The sequence below is a fragment of the Falco cherrug genome, chromosome Z, assembly GCF_023634085.1.
Source record: "Falco cherrug isolate bFalChe1 chromosome Z, bFalChe1.pri, whole genome shotgun sequence".
Lineage (NCBI taxonomy): Eukaryota > Metazoa > Chordata > Aves > Falconiformes > Falconidae > Falco > Falco cherrug.
The window spans coordinates 11,750,218-11,772,413 of NC_073720.1; the positions used below are offsets into that span (position 1 = coordinate 11,750,218).

At 56.0% G+C, this 22,196-nt stretch overlaps 2 protein-coding genes and 1 long non-coding RNA gene across 3 annotated transcripts; 2 read left to right on the forward strand and 1 right to left on the reverse strand.

The window, feature by feature from the left end:
- The first annotated feature begins 438 nt into the window (after window positions 1-438).
- LOC129734730 (uncharacterized) lies at window positions 439-6,886 on the forward strand. Its single transcript, XR_008730264.1, has 3 exons — window positions 439-5,060; window positions 5,977-6,170; window positions 6,737-6,886. It is a non-coding gene; the product is annotated as an uncharacterized LOC129734730 (long non-coding RNA).
- A 124-nt stretch (window positions 6,887-7,010) lies between these two features.
- Window positions 7,011-10,881, forward strand: MSMP (microseminoprotein, prostate associated). The gene is made up of 4 exons (XM_055699305.1): window positions 7,011-7,088; window positions 8,566-8,722; window positions 9,365-9,473; window positions 9,882-10,881. The coding sequence occupies exons 1-4, from the start codon at window positions 7,011-7,013 to the stop codon at window positions 10,069-10,071; spliced, it is 534 nt and encodes a 177-aa protein (XP_055555280.1). The 3' UTR covers window positions 10,072-10,881.
- A 142-nt stretch (window positions 10,882-11,023) lies between these two features.
- On the reverse strand, window positions 11,024-22,016 carry RGP1 (RGP1 homolog, RAB6A GEF complex partner 1). The gene is made up of 9 exons (XM_055699091.1): window positions 21,884-22,016; window positions 21,265-21,404; window positions 17,864-18,000; window positions 17,407-17,490; window positions 13,536-13,685; window positions 13,309-13,455; window positions 12,741-12,868; window positions 12,319-12,496; window positions 11,024-12,103 (listed from the first exon to the last, which is right to left on the reverse strand). The coding sequence occupies exons 2-9, from the start codon at window positions 21,378-21,380 to the stop codon at window positions 11,880-11,882; spliced, it is 1,164 nt and encodes a 387-aa protein (XP_055555066.1). The 5' UTR covers window positions 21,381-21,404; window positions 21,884-22,016; the 3' UTR covers window positions 11,024-11,879.
- Between the last annotated feature and the right edge of the window lie 180 nt (window positions 22,017-22,196).

Consider the following 22,196-nt stretch of genomic DNA (forward strand, 5'->3'; position numbering starts at 1 on the left):
ACGGTGGGTTTTAGGGCTCCAACCCCTGTGCAATGGGACACAGGGCTGTGGGGTGGTGGGGTAGGAGGGTGGGGGACTGTGTGGGGAGCAGAGGCTCCGAGGGACAGTCCGTGGAGCACAGGGGAGCGCTGTGGGGACAAGGGCTAGCTGTGGTGCAGGGAGCCCTGCGCAACCCCCCGGGACGCTGTGGGAGCTGGGATTACCCGGGCAGGGCAGTGCCGGTCCTCCCCAGGGATTTGGGGAAGGACCCGAGGCGTTGCCAGCCCCGGCTGCCTGGGGGCCTGCCACAGCCTCGGGGGACACAGACGGGCCCTGCGTTTGCAGGGGGGGGGCCTCACTGGGGCAGGGGGGGCTCGGCGGGCGCAGCATGCCTGCGGTGCATTCCTCTCATTCCCAGCCTGCTGCCTGCTCCCATGGCGGGGTGTGTGCTCGCGCTGACAGCCCCTGCCCCATGGCTCAGAGCTGGGGGGGGGCAACATGCGTGTGTGGGGCACAGAGAGGACTGCAGCCAGAGTCCAGTGGCTGCACAGGGACCCCGCTGGTCTTGCTGGTACCGCTGTCCCTGCAAGGTCCCGTCGGGTGTGGGATGTGTGAGGGATGCTGTGCTGAGCGGTGGGCAGGGAGTCCCTGTCCCTTCCTGGGATTTGGGGCAGGACACCAGAGCAGAACAGAGTCACAGGCGTGTGGTACCCTTGGGGTGACCCAGCATGGGTCCCTCAGCGGCTGGGGCTGCCAGGAATCACGGCCCCTCTTGCTGTCCCTGCTGGTGCCACTGCAGGTGTCCCCACCATGAGTGGCAGGTCCTTCCCGTTGCAGGGTCACGGAGCTCAGCTCATCCAGGCCGGCACAACCCGAGCCGGGCAGATTGGTTTGCCAGCTATAAATACCCACGTCCAGCCACGGCACGGAGCCGGCAGCAGTGCCTGAGATGAAGGACAGCGCTGCCGCAGGACGGTGAAACCCAGCCGGCAACAAATATAGGAGAACCTGGAAGGGTCTGGCCGTGCTCCCCCATGGGGTGTGGGGCTAGGCATGGTGGATTGGTGACAATCCCACCAGCGACCACAGCCTCTGTAAAATTGCCCTGCTGCTGGGGGCTGCCAGGGTGCCCACGGTGCCAGGTTCTGTGCCCCTCACATGCCCCCAGGCCAGGCAGCCCAGCCACAGGGCTCGTGTCCTGAGCCACGGTGGCATTTCCAAGCCTTGAGCTGGGCTCACTTGGTGGCACAGGGCAGGGTGCAGCAGCGGGCAAAGGGGCTGGCAGCAGCCTGTGTGGGAAAAGCCTGCAGCCTGTCCCCTCCCTGCCTGCAGCGGGCAGGGAGCAGGCAGCGAGTCACTTGTCTAGGAGGTGCTGAAGCTCTCTCAGGACCTGCTGGCAGGCAGGATGCAGCCAGTGGAGGCAACAACCCTGGCAAGTTAAAAAAACCACCACCAACAAAAAAGATTAAGGGGGGAAAAAAAGGCAGAGGAGCGTGGAGGCAGCCCCCGGGGGGACTCGCTGCAGGCAGGATGGGTGCATGGGGTGCCCTGGGCGGGGGAGGGGCCGTGGGTGCCGGGGCACCCCGTCTTTGCGCGTACATGCCAGTAGAGGGGGCCCGGTCACCGCCGCCGGTGCGCTGTACACCGGGCACCGCGCACCCCGACGGCTGGGGTCACCGGCTGCACCGTGCCCCGCCGTGCCCGCCGCCGCTCGGACACCCGGAGGGCACAGGGGCTGCCACACCTCTGCGTCCCTTGTGGGACCAGGGCCCCCCCACAAGCGCGCGTGGTGGCCGAGGAGCTGAGGTGGGGATGGGGTCTCATGGGGCTCGGTGTGCTCGCTGCCCCCCCTGCCTGCTCCCTGGGGTGTGTGGGGCTGGGTGTCACCATGCTTTAGGGTTTTTGTAACACCCTTTGCTCTCGTGCTGAGTTTCAGTCTTCCTGCACTTGGTTTCCCACATCTTGGAGCTGACAGGTTTTCTTTCCATGGGGCTGTGCCCAGCACCTTGGTCCCGGTGGTCTGCAGTGGTCCATGGCAATCTGTGGCAGTCTGTGGTGGTCAGGGGAAGTCTGTGGTGGTCTCTGGTGGCCTGTGGCAGTCCATGGAGGTCCATGATGGTCTATGGTGAACAGTGGTGGTCCATGGTAATCCGTGGTGGCTCATGGTAGTCCATGGCTGTCCGTGGTGGTCCATGACAGTCCCTGGTGGTCCATGACACCTCTGGTTGTCCTCTGGTGGTCTGTGACAGTTGTTTATGGTGGTCCATAGCAGTCCATGGAGGTCCATGATAGTCCATGGTGGTCTGTGGTAGTCCGTGGTGGACTACGGTGATCCATGGCAGTCCACAGAAGTCCATGATGGTCCATGGCAGACTATGGTCATCCATGGTGGTCCATGGCAGTCCACAGAGTTCCATGGTGGTCCGTGGTGGTCTGCGGCAGTCCATCGTGGCACATGGTGGTATTCACATTGCACCAGAGCATGGTGGGCACCAAGGGCACAGCCATGCCCACCCACCCCGGGGAGCTTATGCCCACAAAGTTCCCATCTTGCTTTCCACGTTCCCAGCAAGCATAACTAAGCCCCAGGTCCCCAATGCTGATGATTGTTTAATTGCTGAAAAGTGTTTTTCCAACTCCTGGGGCACAGTAATGCAAGCTAGCAGGCTGCAGGGCCCTGCCAAGCGCCTTCACCTCTGCACCAAGAGTGAGGCCAGAAACCTGTCATCCTCAGGAGGTGGATGTAAAGAACATGGCAGGCACCACATGCGGCACAGTTGGCTGCACCAGGGCCAGGTGAAGGAGTCATGCAGCTACTGCTGTGCCAGGGCATGTATGGCTCTGGGTCACAGCAAGGTCTAGCATGAATGGGCAGCAGCAGCCTCCTGCTGGAGGCTGGGGTCTGTAAACAGGGTTGCAAAGGAGAGACATAGGAAGAGGGCAGGGACGGAGAAGGCGCCACTGAGGGTCCCCATCTCCATCCAAGTGGGAGCCAGAGTCCTACTAGGGTTTCCATTCCCAGTGCTGTAGGAGCCACTCCATCCCAAATGGGAGAGGAACACCTCCAGAAGGTCAGGGCAGCTATGGCCAGGTGGGCGTGAAACACACAGGGATGGGAGCAGTTTGCGTTTGGGGTTTGTGTGCCAATTAGTGGAAAAAATTGAATAGAAGCAAATATTTTAAAGGGAAAAAATATGGATAATGCAGCAGCTGTATCATCTACCGCTACCCTGAGTGTTCATAGGGACAGCACCCAGCACCCACACCTTTCCATGCCTCAGACCCACAGTGACACCCTACAAGCACTGACTGTGCCAAGCTGGGGGCACCTGCTGCATTGCTTTGCCCTCCATCTGCTCTGGGACTCCCAGGCCCATGCCCAGGTGGTCTCTTCCGCCATGAAGCCACTGGCCATCTTTGACTTTTCTTGTAGGATGTCTCTAAAACAGGGTGGCACTCTGAGGCGCTCCCATGGGTGCCAATCAGCAGCCCATGATACACTGGGGTGATACAGAGTGCAGGGGGATCTGTGTTTCTGATCCCAGAGAGAGGTCGGAGAAGATCTGCGGGATCCATCCAGGACTCAGAAAGCCCCAGTGTCCCTGGGGCTCTCCCTGTCACTGCAACCTACCGGAACATGGTGCCCAGGACAGGTCTGGGAGTCCCCAGGGGCTCCCCAGCACATCCCAGAGCAGTTACATAGGCAGGGTCAGTGCCAGTGGCATGGCACTACCATGACAAAACTCCCTCCATTATGGGGTGCCCAGACCCCTGACCTCCCCAGCAGTTCCCCAGGCCCAACAGGCACATGGCACTTTTTTGGCTGGTGTGGCTCCTGCGTGGCCCAGGAATGATCTCCCAGGGATATTTCTGACTCACAGGACAGGAAACGTTTCGGGGTTTAAGCTGAGCTGAATAATGTGCTCATTTCCTTGTGCCGACTACAAAGCACCTGCTCCAGGGGATTTATGGAGTGCCGGCCTCTCGCACTCACTATGCGGCTGCCCGCCCGGATGTTTTTATTTTCCCGGGATGGCCAGCAAGTGCCAAGACCTGTTTTCCTAAACACCTCTCACCCTCCCGGCACGTTTCCTTGAGGGGAGCCTGGGCAGAGCCACAGGCTGCAGCACACCTAGGGTACTGGGGTACCTGGGGTGCCAGGGTGGGTGCCAGCACCCTGCCAGGGCTGAAGGCAGCAGGGATGCATGGCTAACCCACTGGTGCCAAAATCTGGCCTGGCACAGAGCAGCCACAGCTGGGATAAATGGCCCGGGAGAGTGCCAAAGGATGATGGAGAGGGATGGAGCATGGGGGTGAGCAAGGGAGTATGAGACCATGTGAGAGAGGGCAAGAGGGCAAGGGAGCCTGAGGGAGCCCTGGCATGGGGCTGCCCAGACCACAGAGCCTGCCACCAGCTGCAGGGAGAAGGTACACAGCCTGGGGTGGCCAAAGCCCATCCCACAGCTGGGGACCCACCAACACCAGCCCACAGCAGACCTCACCCCATGGCTTGGGACCCATGGACACATCCCACAACAGACCCCATCCCACAGCTGAGGACCCACCAACACCAGCCCACAGCAGACCCCACCCCACAGACACCATCCACCCCGGGTTTGTAGAGCCCCTGTAAATCACTGCACCCAACCCATGGGGTGGGAATGTCTCTACCCTGCGAGTAGGGTCAGAGTGTGGGTGCTAAGGCCAAGGACACCCGTGGGAGACACAGGGCATACCAGCAAGCCTCCCACCCATGCTCCTCTAGTGACATGGAACTCCATGCAGCATGTAGCCAACCTACAGAGTAAGGTGACATGAAGGTTTTCATCATGTCCCCTCTGCTTTGTACCCTTTTTGGAGCAAGTCTGGTGGGGCTGGCTCTGATCCCACCTGTACTTCCAGTCTATCCCATCTGGCTTACCAGCTGCAGGAGGAAGGATGGAGTAAGCTGTCTGTCATTCCCTGGGTAACTCTTTGTCCCCTCCTGTCCCCCTTCCAGGTTCCTGGTTGCCTAGTTCTCTCTGACCCCCCGATCACCTCTCCCTGGGATCTGGCCATTCCGAGGAGTGGTGAGTGTTCAGGTGAGCGGACATAACTCAGAGCTGGCATCTACCTGTGTGCTGCCTGCACCCTTCCCTGCTGCCCTGGGGCCTGAAGCATCTTCAAGGTGCTGGGTGAGAAGTGCCCATATCCCACAGCCTCCCCAGGACCCAAGGCAGCACTGGGACAGCTCAGCCCAGTGATAAGTTGGGGTTGGGTTCTTTTCTTTTTTTCTGTTTAGAGAGAAAATAAAGCACTTGTGGGGAGCAGAAGCCAAGCTCCCCAGTGCCTAAAACAGCAATCGCAGCACTTCCTCGGATTTATGGTGTTTGCTTTCACAATGCCAGCCGGGATCCTGTTTGCTTCCTGCTCTGCAGCTGCAGTCCCAGCTGAAGGCTCAGGAGATTCAGGTTTTATAACACTCCTGGATCCTGCTGATGGCAACTTGTCCAGCATCGTTTATTACCCCCATGCCTCTTGCTGACAAGAGCTCACCCCATCCAAGCACCCACTGGCTCGGGTGCTCGTGCCTGCCTGTCCACAGGGTCCCATCCTCTGGCACCAGGGGCTTGAACAGCAGCTCTGCAGAGGGGCTCCCAACCTTTGTTGGAGAGGAAGCCAGCAATGCTGTGGGGTGCAGCACCCAGCCCTTCTTGGGCACAACTGCAGCACAAGAGCTGAGCCAGGCAGGCGCAGCTGGGTCCTGCCAGGGGGATGCTGAGGCACGGATCTGACCTTCTGTAGAGACCTGGGATGCTCAAGGGTGCTGACTGCTCCTCACCGGCATGCCAGGACATGTAGTCAGTCCCTACAGTTGGCCTCTGCCTGATAAAGTGACTGAACTTAAAGCAAGGCACTTCTTCCAGCTCCTGCACCCCTTCTGTGGCTCTTCCCCAGGTCTCAGTTGTCCCCTTGAGATGTGAGCACCAAAACCGGCTGCCCCCTTTCACTTTTCAGAGCGAAACCTCCTGCAGGATGCACCAGCTAGCACAGCCAGAGAGGGTGTCAGCTCCTCCAGCTACTGCATCCCTCGGGTACCAAGCTGAAGCTCTGGAGCATCAAGTCCAACTCCAGCTGCTGCTTTCCAAAGCTGCAAGCCCCCTCCCGTATGAGCCAGAACAAAATGCTCTGGAGTGGGTTGCTGGTGCCAGGTGGGTGCCAGGAGTGCAAAGTGTGGGAAGAAGAGTGACCAGGAGAGGGAAGAGCAGGGCCTGTGGGGGGAACATCTGCCCTGTCCCCTGACACACAGCCACAGCATGGAGGGCACTTCACTGCCCAGGTCCCTCTGTAACGTTCCAAGGGATGTCTTGACCCCCTTTTCCTTCCTCCTTTGCATTTACCCAGCAAGCTGCTTTGATGAAATACCCAAAGGCCACTAGTGGGCTGGTAGCCTTAACCCTCTATTTGGGAAACCAGAGTGGCTACAGAAATCCTGGGAATGCCTCCCCGTGTCCCCAGTGGAGCAGGGGCAGTGCCCCTCCACACAGGCAAGAGATGCTCTCATCCCAGATTTTCAGTGCTCTTCTGGAAGCCTGGCTAAATCATGCCTGCCTCCAAATGAAGCTCACTGCTTTTGTTTAACATTTGCTGTACTCGGTGATGAAACAATGATGGATTATTTAATTGTGGTTGCTAGTGTGCCAGACTTCTTTTTCCAAACACACAATAGGACTATTAATTTACTGCTCTGACGAATGCTTTCATCTCCCTTATATAGTAAGAACTCTGCACCGAAGGGCCAGTTTCCTTTGTTACTGATACACTTCATCTCGGCTCACGTCCCCGTGGTCAGCAAGTTATTCACAGGTACTCTGAACTTCTCAGATTTATTAAACACCTTTCGCAACTGATCCCACCCTCACTGCCATCCACCAGCCACCCTGCCAGGGAGGCACAGCATCATCCAGGGCACTATGAGATGACTAGGATAACTGTTTGAGGGAAGAGAGGATGCAGAGCCAGGGCTGATCCCTTGGGAGCAAGAGCACAAGATGCAGGACAGGGATGCATCAGGACAGCAAGGGGGCCCAGAGCACCAGCATGAAGGGACTATGCCTTCAAATCTGAAGGTGGCGAATCCAAAGCGGATAAAAGGAAGCATTTTTTTTTTTCACTCTGTGCTTAATTAGGCTGCCACAGGAAAATGCTCAGGCCAAAATTTAGCAGGATTCAAGGAGGGATTGGGCATTTATGGGGATAACAAAAATATCCAGCTATAATAATGGATGCCAACACAAATTCTGGAAGGGATATTAAGCCTCACGCGTCAGGGTGTAAACCTGTCCCAAACTTTCAGAAAGCAGGGAGCTTAATGCAGGGGCAGATGACCCACATATGCTACCGCTACTGCTGCTGCCTCGCTGCCGGCATGGCGCGGTGCTGGCTGAGCCACTGGCTGGACCGTCCCCGGAGCCCTGTTTCCTGCTGCCGGCAGAGCCTCTGACAAGGGCTGCAAATTTCTCTTGGCAATTCAGCCCTTTGCTTGTAGCTCTTCGGGGCCGTGTGGCTCCCAGGGCTCTGACCTCCTCCATCTTGCCCATTCCCTCACTTTGCCAGCTGATAACAGCCTTATCAGTTCAAACCATAGGCAGACCTTCTGGCTGAGGGTCTGTGCAGACCACCGGCACATCCCTGGGTGGCGTGGCATCTTCCCACAGCTTCTTGCTTCCAGCCAAGCCCCTCATTTTGCTCTCAGGTCCCTTGTTGCCCAAATGCACCTTTGCCTCCTGATTTCATCCCTCCTGTTCTCTGTCTCTGCTGGGGCCAGTCTCTAGCCTCTGGAAGGGGCTGCTCAGCTCCAGCATCTTGTGGGTGCCGCACACGCTGCTCACATGAGCCCTGGGTCATGCCTTGTGCAGACCCCTCCTCACCTGCCCTGCATCAGTGGCAATCGCTGTACTGCCTGCCAAAAAAAACCAGCTGTCACCCCCAACCCATGCGTGGCTACAAGCCCGGCATGGCCCACAGCCCAGCCTGGGGTGACACTGCCATACTGTAGTACCTGGGAGCTGGGTGCAAGCATCTCCAACCCACAGGGGATGGTGCCATTGCATCCTATGCTGATTGTTGATGGGACACCTGTGCTGCTCCAGGCTCTGTGAAATGGGATGCTCCTGAGACCTTGGCCACTGTGGAGGATCAGAAATGGCTTAGTGTAACCAGAGGGGAGCCTGGAGCTCTCCTGGTCGGGGTCCAGGGTCTCCCACGCTCACCACTTGCATGCTCACTGCATGGCTGAGGGCAACCCCGCTGGGGTCCCTTGGATCTCCCCTTGCTGCAGAGCCTTGCACCCACAGGGGCTTCCAACTGGAGACATTTCTGGAGGGCATGAATCAGCTTTTCACAGCTTGTTAAAAATCTTGATCCTACCTCTTGTTTTCATGCCTTTCAAATCAGGAAATGAGTTTTACAACTTTTCCAGTGGGGCACAGCTGGTGGCCAGGGTCGTAAAGCTGAACTTTATAAATATCTCTTGTTGGGATCAGGGGAAGAGCATTAAAAAGGCGCAGAGAGAGAGAGAGAGAAGGGAAAGAGCAAGGGCAATAGAGAAGCAAGGCAACCTCGGTGAAGAAGACCAGCTCAACACCGGCCGTGGCCATGAGAGCGCAGAAGATGGGGTGTGCTTGGGGCAGGCTTTGCCTGCTGCTCTCCCTCCTCCTCCAGCTGCCAGCCTCCCAGGCTAAATGCTACTTCCAGGCTAAAGGTAAGCAGGGAGGTGAGGTGGGAAGAGGCTGGATGGGAAGAGGAGGCCTCAGCTTTCCCCAGGGTGGCAGGGCTCTGCACTGCGTGCCTGCGAAGCACAGGAGGGACTGTGCTGAGCTCAGGAGCGTGATCGTGGGCTAGTGATGAGTGGAAGGAGCAGTCTATAAACCACAGAACAGCTCCCCAGGGCTCTGGCTGAGAAACAGCTCGCTGGGCCATGACGAGCTCCTGGCAGGAGCCCGGCTGGGGCTGAGCGTGCAGGACGAGCAGCGAAGGGAGGAGGGCTGCCTGTCTTTCCCCTGCTGCCTCTTTCCAGGGCTGCAGAGATGCTCAGACTCCAAGGGTCACGGGATAAGCCCTCTCCATGGATGCAAGAGCCACTTGCCTCTGCCCTAGGCCCCTGGGGTAGTGGGGAGAGCTGCAGGGCATGGCTAGGAGAGGATGGGCAGGAGCATCACCCTCAGCAGATGCCTGCGCATCCCATACCTGCAGGGTGGTGGAAAGGCCACCAACTATCGTCTGTAGCATAGGGTGGGTGGGTGGTCATGATGTCTCCCGTCTCCTCTTTCATGGCACAGGGGTGCCACGGAGGCTCCCATGTACCCCAGTGGAGGCTCATGTGTGCCCTTCACTTCCTTTGCAGCTCCCTGTGAGTACGAGGGGAAGCAGTTCTCCCTTGGGGAGTCGTGGCTGAGCACCAACTGCCTGCTCTGCACCTGCCTGCACCCCATCGGCGTGGGCTGCTGTGAGACGTAAGCGAGGGGCTGAGGGGCACTGGGGGTGGGCTACTGCCAGTGCTGCTGCCCTGCTGTGGCACCTCTGTGCCTGCCGCAGGGAGGAGGTTGTGTGGGTCTACCTGCAGCCAAGCAAATGTCAGAGCCCCAAGGGGCTGCAGGGCACCAGACTGTGGGGAGCAAGGGGCAGAGGTGGGCAGGAGCCCACTGGCATGTTGAGGGTGGTGGGGTGAGTTGGGGAGACAAAGCAGGGGGGTCGGGAACGTCTCAGCACAGCGAGATGCCCAGATGTGGCCCAGCTTGCCCAAGCTGACCTGGGAGATGCCCCAGGCAGGGGGGCTGGCAGCACAGGAAGCCACACAGCCCTGCCAGCAGCCCCCTGGCACAAACCAGGGGAAGCTGATGGCACCGTGCCCTCTTCCACAGCACCCAGCACCCCATTGACTTCCCTGACTGGTGTGAGGCCCACTACGACTCGCAGACCTGCCAGATCTCGGTGGTGCAGAAGGCCAACCCCAGCTTGCCCTGCGTGGAGAGCATGGAGCACGAGTGGGGCTCAGCTGGCACCCCTGAGCCTCTGAGCAACAAGTTGCTGGGCGCGGGGCTGACCAGATAGAGGCTTGGCAGAGCGCTGCGACCCCTCAGCATCATCCTCCCTCCTCCAGAGCACATCCCCCGCATGCTCCAGACCTGCCGCATCCCGTAGAGACATCACTGCCGCCACCTTCAAGGGAAACCACTATCCACACACTATGGTACTGAGTTAACATTTACACCCTAGCGCTGCCACAGTACGGCTTTGCTTCTGCCTTCAGCTTCCTGAACTGAACCAGGGCCCCCACCCCACCCGACACCCTGCACACTACAGGAATGCAGATCCTACGGGATCTCCTCCCAGGTGGGCAGGAAACCTCCAGCTACTAAAGAAAGGGCTACAGGACCAGATTAGCCTGCATCCCAGCATTCTTGTCATCCCGCCTCAAGCTTTAAGCTAAGCAGTCCCTCCTCCCTCCCAGACCCCCCCACCCCCACACAGCAGCTGCTGGGAGCTCGCTGGGGAGCACCATGGCCCTTGGTGCAGGACCCACGCACCCTGGCCAGCTCCTTCTCTGCCCTAGAGTGCGAGGGGCACAACCCACCTCTGGAACCACTAACACCCCTGCTCCTGCGGCTCCTGGGACGGCAGGGGGTCTCCAGCACTGCACGCCAGCCCTGGGCAATACTGCAACAGAGCCAGCCCGGGGCGGGTGGCAGAGTGGGGGAAACCACTAGAAGATTATGTCCCCAGGGGAGGCCCCCATCCCCAGCAGCAGAGCAGGACACTGAGCCGGGTGCCCCGCTAGGGTTCAGGGAGCTGAAGCAATCTGCATGTGCCAGGGTGGAGCTGGCCGCTCTGGCAGCCTGAGCCAGCTGGTGCCATGCCTGTGTTGTGCAGAGCCTTGTGTAGATGTTTCTGTTCTTGCAATAAAGGTATTAGAAAGAGGAGGTCTCCAGCCTGTGACTGTCGCACAAGGTGGACTCTTTCCACCAATGGGAACAGTGGAGGAATAAGGCTCTTAGGAAGGCTGTTTTGTACAATCAGACATTTATTAGTTTTCCATACAAAGAAGAAATCTCTGGAAGGTTTGGTAGAAATGGGGAGCTGGCTGTTGAGCAGGGAGTCCTCCATCCCAGCTCCTGAATGCACATCACACATTCACTCCAGCTCCCCAAGGATCCTGAGAGTAGCAGGATGCCTTCGTGCCCAGAAGCACAGCTCAGGCACCAAGTACTTCTCAGTTTCCGATGACCACTATCGTGTTGCCACAGGATGTGGCTGCATCCAGGACACCAGCACATGCCAGCAGCACAGGGCTGGCCTGCCAGAACCTGGCTGCTCTGGGTGAGGGTGGTGGGGGCACCAAGCTGTGCGTGTGAGACACCCCTCACAAGAGACAGAGCGTGTGCCAGGGCAGGAGCGCAGGCTCCCACCCAGCCCAGGTGGCCACTGTGCCTCACCTGGACACCAGATCTCTGCTTGCGGGGTCTCCCTGCAGGAGCACAGCCTTTACCAAAGGCTGGTACAGGCATTTCACTGGAAGAGGTCCCCTCTCCTTTCCCTGGGCTGGGCCTTTCCCTGTTGGAAGTTCCCTCATGGGGTAAAGGCACATCAGGCCATTCCCTGGGAGGCAGATTTCTTTTTGATGAGTCCTGGGACTTGCACCTTCACCCAAGCAGGAAGGGTCCAGCTCCCAGCCAAGGGCTGCAGCACACGACATGGCAACAAGCACAGTGCTCCTTCAGCTGCAGATGGGACACTTGCCTGATGCTCACCTGGGTGTCCCAGATGAACCCAAGGGGATGCATGCCAGTGACAGTCCTGCCCACCACTCCCACCACAGCACACGGTTGTGGCACCACAAGCCCCTACCAGCTGTCCCCACTTCAGATGGTGATGGAGTTAGTGTTGGAGAACTGAGATACATAGGAAGCCAGGATGGGGTTGGTGGGAAGGACTTTGATGGGCAAGTCCCAGCTGAAAGTGTCCACTTCCATCTGCTCCACCCCAGTCCAGGTGACGGCCTCCGACTGGCTCCCACGAACCAAGCAAGTCCCCGCCGACTCCCCAGAGGTCACAAATTCAAAGTGCAGCCTCCACTTCAGGGAAACTGTGGGGAAGAAGAGGGGTCAGCAGCCAACACCACAATGGATGGGGACAAGAGCTGCCTCAGCACTGGCTGTCCAGGCAAGGGGGCATGCAAATAAGCCCACTCATGCAGGCCAGCTCCCTCCCACAGGACACAGCCCTCTGCTGAGCAAGGGCTGGGCTGGGGATATCACAGGAGAGAAGCAGGGGTGGGTCCCTTCCCTGGTGGCCACTAACCGATATTGGTGGTGAATCCTGGGGTAGAGCTGAGTGGGATGGGCAGGCTGAAGCTGCTCTGGGCGGTGTGCAGGCAGGCCTCCTGATGGCGGGCATGCGTACTGAAGGAGACCGGCTGTCCCCGCCGGCGCTGGAACTCCTCCTGGATGCTCTCCTCCGTCTGCAGGCTCACAGAGAACTGCAGGGCAATTGGCAAGGTGCTTGGTCACACAATCTCACAGGGTCCTGATGCAAAGCCCTGGGGCCTCCATTTCCAAAACGAGCTCAGAACTGGAGCCCTTCCCCATCCCACACCCTAAGGAGTCTCAGCTGGGTCCCACTAGAAACCCTCAGTAGAAACACCACAGCAGCCCAATACCACCCCAATCCCCACTCCCTCTCCCCCACCTGAAACCCTGCCTCTCCCCACAGTGAGCAGTAACCTGCAGACATGGGATGTCCCCTTCTGAGAAGTTGAAGGTCCCAATGACATCCTCTCCGATCTTATACACAGTCTTAAAGATGCAGAACGTCCCCACCTTCCCACGAGTGTTGCTGATGTTATACAGGTCTGTGGAGCAGTAAGAGTCGGGGAAAGGGTTGCAGCAATAAGAAGTGGGGAAAGGGTCGCAGCAAGAAGAGGCTCTGCTCCATACAGCACTCTGGCTTAATCACAGAGCCCAGCAGACATGACCCCACGTCTGCTGCTTAGGTGTGAAGGACAGCCCCTGGAGGTGGCATTCCTTTTGAGAAATGCCTGCAGTGAGCGCAAGTACACCACAGGCTGGCTGCAGTATGCTGGGGAGAGGGTCTCTCTCACTGCAGTAGGAAGAGCCTGAGACTGGTTGGGAGGAGACCCTGGGAAACTCTGACCCAAGCAGGCTCTGATGGAGCTCCTCCACAGCCCCACTTGGAGCTTCATTCTGCCAGCAAGAAACTCTTATAGTGAGCCCTGAGCTGTGCTTCATACTCAGGTGAGAACAGCAGGTTCAAGCAAGGGATATGACCTACGCAGACTGCGTCGGGAAGTGGCCACCATGAGCAGTTCTGTTGCCAGGTCTGCCAGGCGAGAGTCTTTCTTCAAGCCCTCCTCCTCCTCCAGGAAGGGGTTTGAGGGTGCAACAGCCTCATCCTGTGGGAACTGGTAATCCTTGAGCCCTGGGGGAGGAAGTGAGAGTGTCAGCAGGGCAGGGTGCAGCCAGGCCCATGTCTGCAGGAAAGGCAGCACGTGGCCTTACCATGCAGCACGAGAACACGGAAGGGTACGCGCAGGAGCTTGATGGGGGAGTTGACACGCTGGCAGCCGATGGTCAACTTGTACACGTACTTCACCGACTGTCCCCGGAAAGAGGGAGGGCCGTCTATGGGCAGCGTCTCACAGTATGAATCTGCAAGGAGCACAGAGAAGATTGTCTTTGAAGGCCAAAAGAAGCTCCGGGAGCTGTTGCTCACAGGCTCCCTGCAGCAAGGGTTAGGATGGGCCATGGTGCTGAGTTAGGGACAGTGGCTGGTGCTTTCTGCTGTCTCCTCTTCTCCACAGCAGGCCAAGCACATCCCCGGCTTCCTTGCACCAGCGCACTGCTCCTCACATCACATGCACTGTCATCCAGACATTGCTTCCAGCACATACAACCACACACACTCAACTCTGCCTCAAAAGAATGTGAAAGATGTAAAATCCAGGAACACAAACACATGAGAGCTAAACTTACTCATCACGAGTTCAACCTGGATTTGCCTCTGCGCACTTCCTTTGCACATCGCTTTCACGATGCAGTGACACCCTGAGGTTTCCTCAGGGCTCTGCCCCACATGGCAGAGAGGTGCCAATGTGCCCCTCTTGATATTTGCCAAAACCCAAACTCAGCAGCAAAAATTAGGTTCTTCCTGTGTTCTTCTCTGAAGTACTGGTCTAAATGGCCAAGAAACAATTAAGAGACCTTCACAACAACCTGTGGCGTATGCCCCTTGACAGACTGATGACTTAGACTGCAAAGCCTCTGACTGAGACTTCTGAGATGCTGGGGCCTGGCTTTATACCACATTCAGCCTTCCCAAAGCCCCTTGGACACCACACAAACCACAACCCTTCTTGACGCAGTGTGAACACTTCTACAGTTTTCCCAAACCGCATGCTGTATAATAAGAAAGGCGCAAACAGTGAACTGTGGAAAGACTCCGCCTCTCTGACTTCCCCACCATAATGCAGGCATACCCTGCCAGAGGAATGGCAGCATCCTGCTGTGAAACTACAGATCCTTCCCCAAGTTTGGTACATCCTAAACATCGAGGCTTAGATTAGAAGCTAGTGTTACATTTGAAATATAACTTCTAGATTTGAAATAACGGGACTGGAAGGAAGAAAAAAGCCTATGCTAGTGCACAGCATCCACAGGTTGTCACACCTTAAAACACAGGGCTGTTCTGCTGGACCAGGGTGCGTATAAAGCTGAGAACTGTCCTGACAGGGAGGAAAATCAGGTATTTCCAAGGAAGGAAGAAGACTGCTGTAACCCCCTGTACCAGGCTTAAAAAGAGTGCTCACAAAGACCTTCATGCCCAATGAGGATTCTCTGAGCAGGGACCACCACTGTCTGAGGAGGACGGGCAGTTTGCTACCTGGCACAGGAATGCTGAGGCTTCGGAAGTCCAACTTCCATGCATACCCCAGAAGGAAGTACATTCCTGGTGTTATGGATGCCTTCCTTACCCACCCACTGCACCCTCTGGCTGGGCTGCCGGCCTGTGTCTGGGCTGCTTCTATTTCCTCCCCTCTCTGTGATCTACCAAATATTTAAAGGTATTACAAAACTGGAGAGGAGGCAAAAACAGCCACAGAAATTACTTGAGGGCTTTGAGAAAATATTTTATGGTGACAAATTTAAAGAGCTCAGTCTGGGCAGTGTGTCAAAGGGCTAGGAGGTGAGTCAACTTCAACATATAGGCACCATAACCAGGGGAAGATACTGGGGAATAAGCTGGTCAGCAACTGAAAACAAGGCCTTTATCAAGAGACAGCCTGACACAACCTCAGCTATGTGTGCCAGCTCTGGCTACAGTTTAATAACATAGTACTTTGCTAAAGCAGAATTAAGATTTCTGGGTGGAGGTTTTTTTGCCTTTCCAAACTGTGCAGGAAAACTCAAAACTTCTGAAAAACAGGAAATGAAGAATTAAGATACACACCCACACAGCCTTAACTCTGCCTCCACAGAGCTGGCAGGAGCCCCCAGGAATGATCTGCAAGCATGCCAGCTGCAGTCTTGTGTGAGACGAGCGGTACAGCAAGCTGATGGGATCGATGTGAGCAGCCTGGCAGAGCTGGGGCTGTGATACAGGGGTTTCAGTTCTAAAAAGCCCAATGCCACACACAGCAGCATCACACACGACACATTCTATAGATGCGCGCATCACACAACCAAGAGGAAAGGCTGTAACACACAGCAAAGGATCCTCAAAATGTGGAAGAGCTTGTGTTCTTGCTATGGGGCTGCATCCAAGTGAAAGGCAGGTGCAGCTGCTTGTGCCAGTGTCACTCAGTGGCCCAGCAGATGGATACACACAGTGCAGCATCACCGGGAAGGACAGGCTATCGCTAGATTAGCTGGGAGCTGAACAGCTTCCACCCACAAAGCCTGCACACAAGGAAATCTTCTCAATTCATCCCAGCCACCTGGAGGTTGGACTGTAGTCACCAATCTGCTCTCCCAGCAACTGCCAAGCCTGCCTGAGATGTGCTGGGAAAGGGTCTTTCCCCTGATCCCAGGGACTGGATGCTCCAGCCCCACACCTGCCAGCAGCACAGAGCACAGGAGAATCCAGATGAGCCTCAGGCCAGCTGAGACTTCTACCACTTCCTCCTCCCTGGCACAGCCACTTTCAGAAAGTACAGTGGTCCTTGGCTCCAATGTGGCAGGGCCAGCTCCTTTCCCCCACATGGTGCTGTAGAATACATACTCAGACAGTAGGCTTTCCAATTTAGGAGGCACAGCTCCCAACAGCACTGCCCCACTCTGCAAAGCACCTAGCCAAAGCCAGGTTGGTTTTACCCTGTCCGCCTTTCCCTCCAGTCAGGCTCCTCCAAGCCTAGAAAGGCAGGAGACCGCAGTTTCAAAAGTTTCACAGTTCCAGTTTCACAGCCTGCAACTTGCTGGTCTCACTTGCACCTCTGCTCTCACCTCCCAGAGCTCAATACTCCAGCAGAGCCCCCTCCACCACAGGCACTGCCTCTCTGCTTCCTTTGCTCTGTGACTTGAGAGGTCTCTGCGAACCATTCCCAGAAGATCCCTAGGACAACCCAAAGAAGCTCTCCACACGCAGCCTGCAACACTTAACGTTATGTTGCTGCTAGACCACGGGCTGCCAGAATGCAAAGGAGGTCCAACACGAACTGACAGACAGGGTCATGCAGCCACTGAACGAGGCAACAGCACATACTTGTATTTTCACAGCTGTCTACTCAGGTAGAGAAAGCTGCCTGGTACAACAAAACCGAGTTGCTGCAACTTCCTTGTGAAAAGGAAAAACATTTCTCTAAAGCAGAAGGGAAAGTAGTGATGAAGGAGAGCTTAAAGGGGACCCATTGGAATGACACTGTCTGAGGGCTTTGGAGACATGAAGAGCTTTGAGCAGAGAAGATGAGAAGTTGTTCACTTCTACAGCAGGAAAAGCAGAACAGGCAGAAGACTGTGATCTCCAGGACAGCCACAACGTGAAGAGGAAGCACAGACCTTAGAAGGATGCCAGCCTAAATCCCAAGAATACTCTGGTGCAGCTGAAGAAATAAAGGCAGGGTAATGCAGGTGTGCATAACTGTTCCTTCAGCTGCAGCCAGGTATTTCAAAACTTTTCATGCCTTGTAGCTACACAGCAAAGGCTGCAGGCCAGGGGCAGGACTGAGGGACACATTGCAGTATGCAGCCCTCATACGGTGGAGAACAGAATCTGGACAACGCAGTTCCTTAGCACTCACACTCCCACCACAGCATCTTGCCTTCCACAAGCACCAGGGTCTCCCACTTGCAGCACTTAGTTCTGCAAAGCCAGCTTTGAGAGCAGGGCTCCCCAGAGGTGAGCTCTCTGAGCAGGGGAAAAGAAGACAGGACTCACAGGACTTTGACTCCCCAGGATCCAGTCGCAAGTCACAGAAGAGAATCTTTGGTGGGGTGGACAGGATACACTGACCACGCTCTCCTGGAAGAGAAGAACCACATGAATGCGGCCCAGACTTGGGCTGTGCCCAGGCCAGCTGGGCCTTATCCTCTTGGGGAGGAACGGGGAGGAGTGGGCTGAGGAGGAAACATCTCATGCCCTGGTCAGATCATGAGACATTCCCAGAACAGCTGGACAGACAGCCCTCATGTTTCACTCTAAACTAGTGCCACTTTGATCCCAGTATTAACCAGGTCCTGCAGTAGCCATCACCAGGGAATTACACAAGGAAAGCAACATGGACTTTCCACTCACTTCTACACATGCTGCCCTCAAGACACACATTATAGTCTGCTTGATTCCTGCTCGTTGTGCTCTTGCTGTCCCTGCCCGGGGTTATAAGAATGGCACTCACCTCTGTTGGGGACGAAGACTGTCTCATTCTCTGCCTGCACATCGTGCTTGCTGCCATCAGAAGGAGGGAGCGCTACCCGGTTCTCGCTGGCATGAAACTGGCAGTGGATCTGAGCGCTGGCCCACGCCAGCATCTCACTGAGAGCAAAGAAGAGCAATAGTCGTGTCTGCGCTTTAAACTTGGATTACAGCAAGCATGAACTGGGAGAAGAGCAGCTCTTGCTGCTCAGCTCCATGTGGGACTGCTTGTCTGGAAGGAAGAAGGCCTTGCTTTACTGTCACTGATGCCCTGCTCCAAACAAGCATTCGGAGCAAGCTGGGGCTGGAGTGCTGACCCAAATCCACTTCCACCCCAGATGCTGACAGCAGTTTCACCCAAGGCCTGACTCTGTGGCCTGAGGGATCTTATTCAGCAGCAATATTTGTAGCCTAAACCACAAGACCTTGGGCACAGAACTGACACTGAGCGAGGAAACACCCCTGCCCCAAGAAGCCCACTGTACACACATGCCAGAAGACCGCAAGCAGCGCAGTCAGAAGCCACCCCATCTACAAGGACAGAGACCAGGTAGCCTGTGCAGAATCTTATAGGGATCTTCCAGCAAATATGCTGAGGTCAAGCGTCCCAAGATTTGTTCCAAAGACCTACTAACTTGGTCACCTTTCTCATCAGCCACAGCTTGGAGCTGGTCACAGACTGCACCTTTGAGAGGGCACCTCCAGCTGCTGCACATGGGCCAGGCCCAGCAGAGGACTTTTAGCCATGAAGACCTAAATCCCAAGCCAGAAGTGACATGCAGAGCAGCACTCCAAGGTGCCACCAGTAACAACACAACCATCAGGGAAGTGGGAAAATTCAAAAGTAACAAACACCTGCAACCTGGGTTCAGCTGCCCCTGCCCTCAGCACCCCGGCTGCCCCAAGCTCGACACTCCTCAGGGCAGGTGGGGCACAGAGGTGCTCCTTCCCCACAGCACTGTCCCCCTCAAGAACATCAACTTTTGGTTGTATAAGACCATCAGAGAATAATGCTTCCAGGTCCTTAATAAGGACCTATTTTCTCCTCAGGATGCAAAGGATTCACTGACAGTTATAGAGGAGGTCATTTTGCTCTGCCTCTACAGCCACAAGAATTGGTTGCATCTAGCATGAAAAACAGTCTTATGTTTTGAACACCGCTATGACCTCAGCCATTCCACACGGCATCTCCCATGGTGCTACTGACACCTCTCAGTTTCCAAAACACTCATCTTATCTTTATTTCAATAGTAATGGTGTTAATTTAGCCAGTGTATGTTTTCTAACGTCATGATCTGATTAGTAACCACTGACACCAGAGTTCTAGGTGGCACAGGGATTTTTTGTGACATGCAGGTATCTCTTGATGTGACACATCAGAGCAGTTAAACGTCTAGACGAATCAGAGAAAAAAGGGCGTGCTGCATTTGTTTCCGCTGACTAACAACGCCCTATTTGATCTTTTGTATGTGCTGGTTGCCCTTACCCAAACATGTGTTGGTTACTCTACCCAGTTACTTCTAGCTCCACAACTGTAATCCTGTATCTTCAAAAGTACCAGCATGGCTTTTCCACAAGGGCTGCCAAAAGGTTTTCTGTTGTAACATATCTGCTATATAGAAATAGAAAAATGGTCTTGCTTGAGAGACAATGAACTTTATATAAGCTTAGTATAATTACAGTACTTTCAAACACTGTATTTTGAATCTTTTTTTTTTTCCTTCTTTCTTTTATCTGCCTTCCTGCTGATAGACCTGGCTTGTCCAGCTGGCAGGGTGCAGAAGGATCCCGTGCTGTTGTGAGGTCATCTCCCTCCTCTCTCACCTCCCCCTACAACTCCTGTAGCTCACAAGGGTCACGCTTTGGGCAGAAAAGCTTTGTTTCTTGTATGCCTTGTACACCACAATCAAATTCACCATCTTCCATTTACTTACTATCCTTCCATTCTGTCTCTAAGCCTGAAATGAGTGCTTCTTGGTTCCCCCACCTGCACTGCAGCTTCTTCCAGCCCCGAAAGCTTCTAGTGCCTGACGGGCCTACCTCCCTGTTGCAGTGACTGTGCTTTGATCTGGCTCCTGCCTTTAAGCACCTCACAGCTTCAATTTCCAAGCCACCAATGTATGTGGTGTCACCACTGTCTTAGCTGAGTCTCATCAGTTTGGTCACCTGCCTTTTATTCTAAAAAATTTCCTTTTTTCAAGAGGTATTTTCTTTAAGGACCACAACACACATGAAACTCCTAAATGAATCTCCTGTAGCTCTGCTGTGAACCTCCAAAACTGTTCCACCTGCCACCTTTGCAGTTCCACATGTTTTGGAACCAGGAAAACGCACTGCCACTGCACAAGACAAAACTCTGGAAAGCTAGCTGCTTATGCCAGAGCTGAATTCAAAAGCTGAATGCAGTAAGGAAGATGAACCAGGAAGACAAGATGGAAAGTTAAGGAAGGCAATAAAGCCCTACAGTGGTAATACAGAAGACTGCTTTACTGCTGCTGAGATTGCAAGCACTGAAGGTGGGCTCACCAAAACAATCACGTGTGAAATGCATGCTGGTGATGAAGAGATGCTGAACCTGACAGGGCTGGAAATGGACACTTCCCAAGAAGGGCTCAAATTGAGAAAGCACTCTCCACCCGCTGGAGAATCAGACAAGGCCATACACTCAGCAGGCATGGAAACTTTGGGCGACTAATTATGATGTGGAGTCACCCCCGTGAGCCAATATAGGAAGCTCCCATCTTCTCGCATTTCCTCAACACCCATTTCAGACACAGTAATGATCAGGGGAGATGCAGCACTCGGAGGCTGGGCCACAGAAAATGCTGCCACAGAAGGCTGCCTCTTTCTCACGCCTGGCAGCGCTCATCTCTCTGCCTGCCAGCTCTGGAGGCAGAGGTTACACCAATACCTCAGTGTGCGGCTTGACAAAGAGAGGTCCTTCCATAAACGCAGGAAATAATGACATTGTCTGGATGTTGCCCTGTGAGACTGTCACCCTGGTGTAACTAGATATCCTGCTTTGACAGCCAGTTTGGCTTCATTTTCTGCCAGTAATCCCGTCACTGAGGGCTCACCTGAGGGGAAGTTAAGAGCATCTCTAACTGCATACTTTTTTCTTTGTCTCTTTCTTGGGGGCAGAAAACCAGAACAATTATGTCAGTTGCAGCTCTGAAACAGTGATGGCACAAAGCACCCTTAAAAGAGTACCTCGGTCAGGGGAGTCACCAGGGGCTGAGCTGGCACCATTGCCCCACAACCCAGCCATGACTACATCTGGCTGCTCAGGAGGGAGGGAGGTCCGTTCCCTCTTGAGGGACCCAGACAGCTCTGCCACTTCAAGGCTTCATGCACAGAAGGGCCCACTGGCGTGGGCTGCTGTACCTGCTGGCGGACGTCGATGAGGCCGATAATGGGTTGGTGAAAGTGATCACGCACTCCAGCACCTCTCCTGCCAGGAAGACAGGCCCACGGCCCAGCTTGGCCAAGACCTCAATCATGGCTTGGACAGCCCTGCTGCACACCTGCCAAGAAAAACCCAACAGTGGGCACGGAGAGAGGGCTGGGTGCTGTAACAGAGCAAGAATGGCGACAGCCAGGCCGGGCACAGGCATGTGGGGCAGTCAGGGAGGTCTAGACCCAGCCAAGGGTCTAGACACAGCACACGGGCGTGTAAATGGGTTACGGCCAGCCTGGCTCTGCACACACGAGGCACAGACACACAGTCCCACCCACACCCACCCACCCACCCAGGCGTGCAGGGGACACACGCACAGCCCCGGCCACACACAAACACCCCCCGCCCCCCCCAGCTCCACACAGACGTAAGGGGGGGTCAGCACATACTGCGGGGGGTGAAGGACAGCCCCACCAACACCTGCCCGGGGGCCTCAGGGTGGCCTCGACCGCAAACACACAAGCGCAAACGCCCACAGGACGGCCAGGGACACCGGGCAGCGCGCCCCGCACAGCCACCATCCCTGGCCGCCCCAGCCCCACTCACCGCTCCGCACTACTCGCCGCTCCCGGCCTGGCTTCCCCTCGGCCGCGCAGGGGCCCTCCCGACCTACTTCGGCAAAGCTCGGGCAGCGCTCGGGAGCGCTCGGGCAACGCTCGGCCAGCTCTCGGTAATGCTCGGGCAACACTCGGGCGGCGCTCGGGCATGCTCGGACAGTGCTCGGGAACGCTCGGGCGGCGCTCGGGAATTCTCGGGGATGCTCGGGCAGCGCTCGGCAACCCTCGTACGACGCTCGGGACCCACTCGGCAACGCTCTGTCGGGCGGCCAGGGGATCGCAGGTCGCGTCGGTGGCGGGGC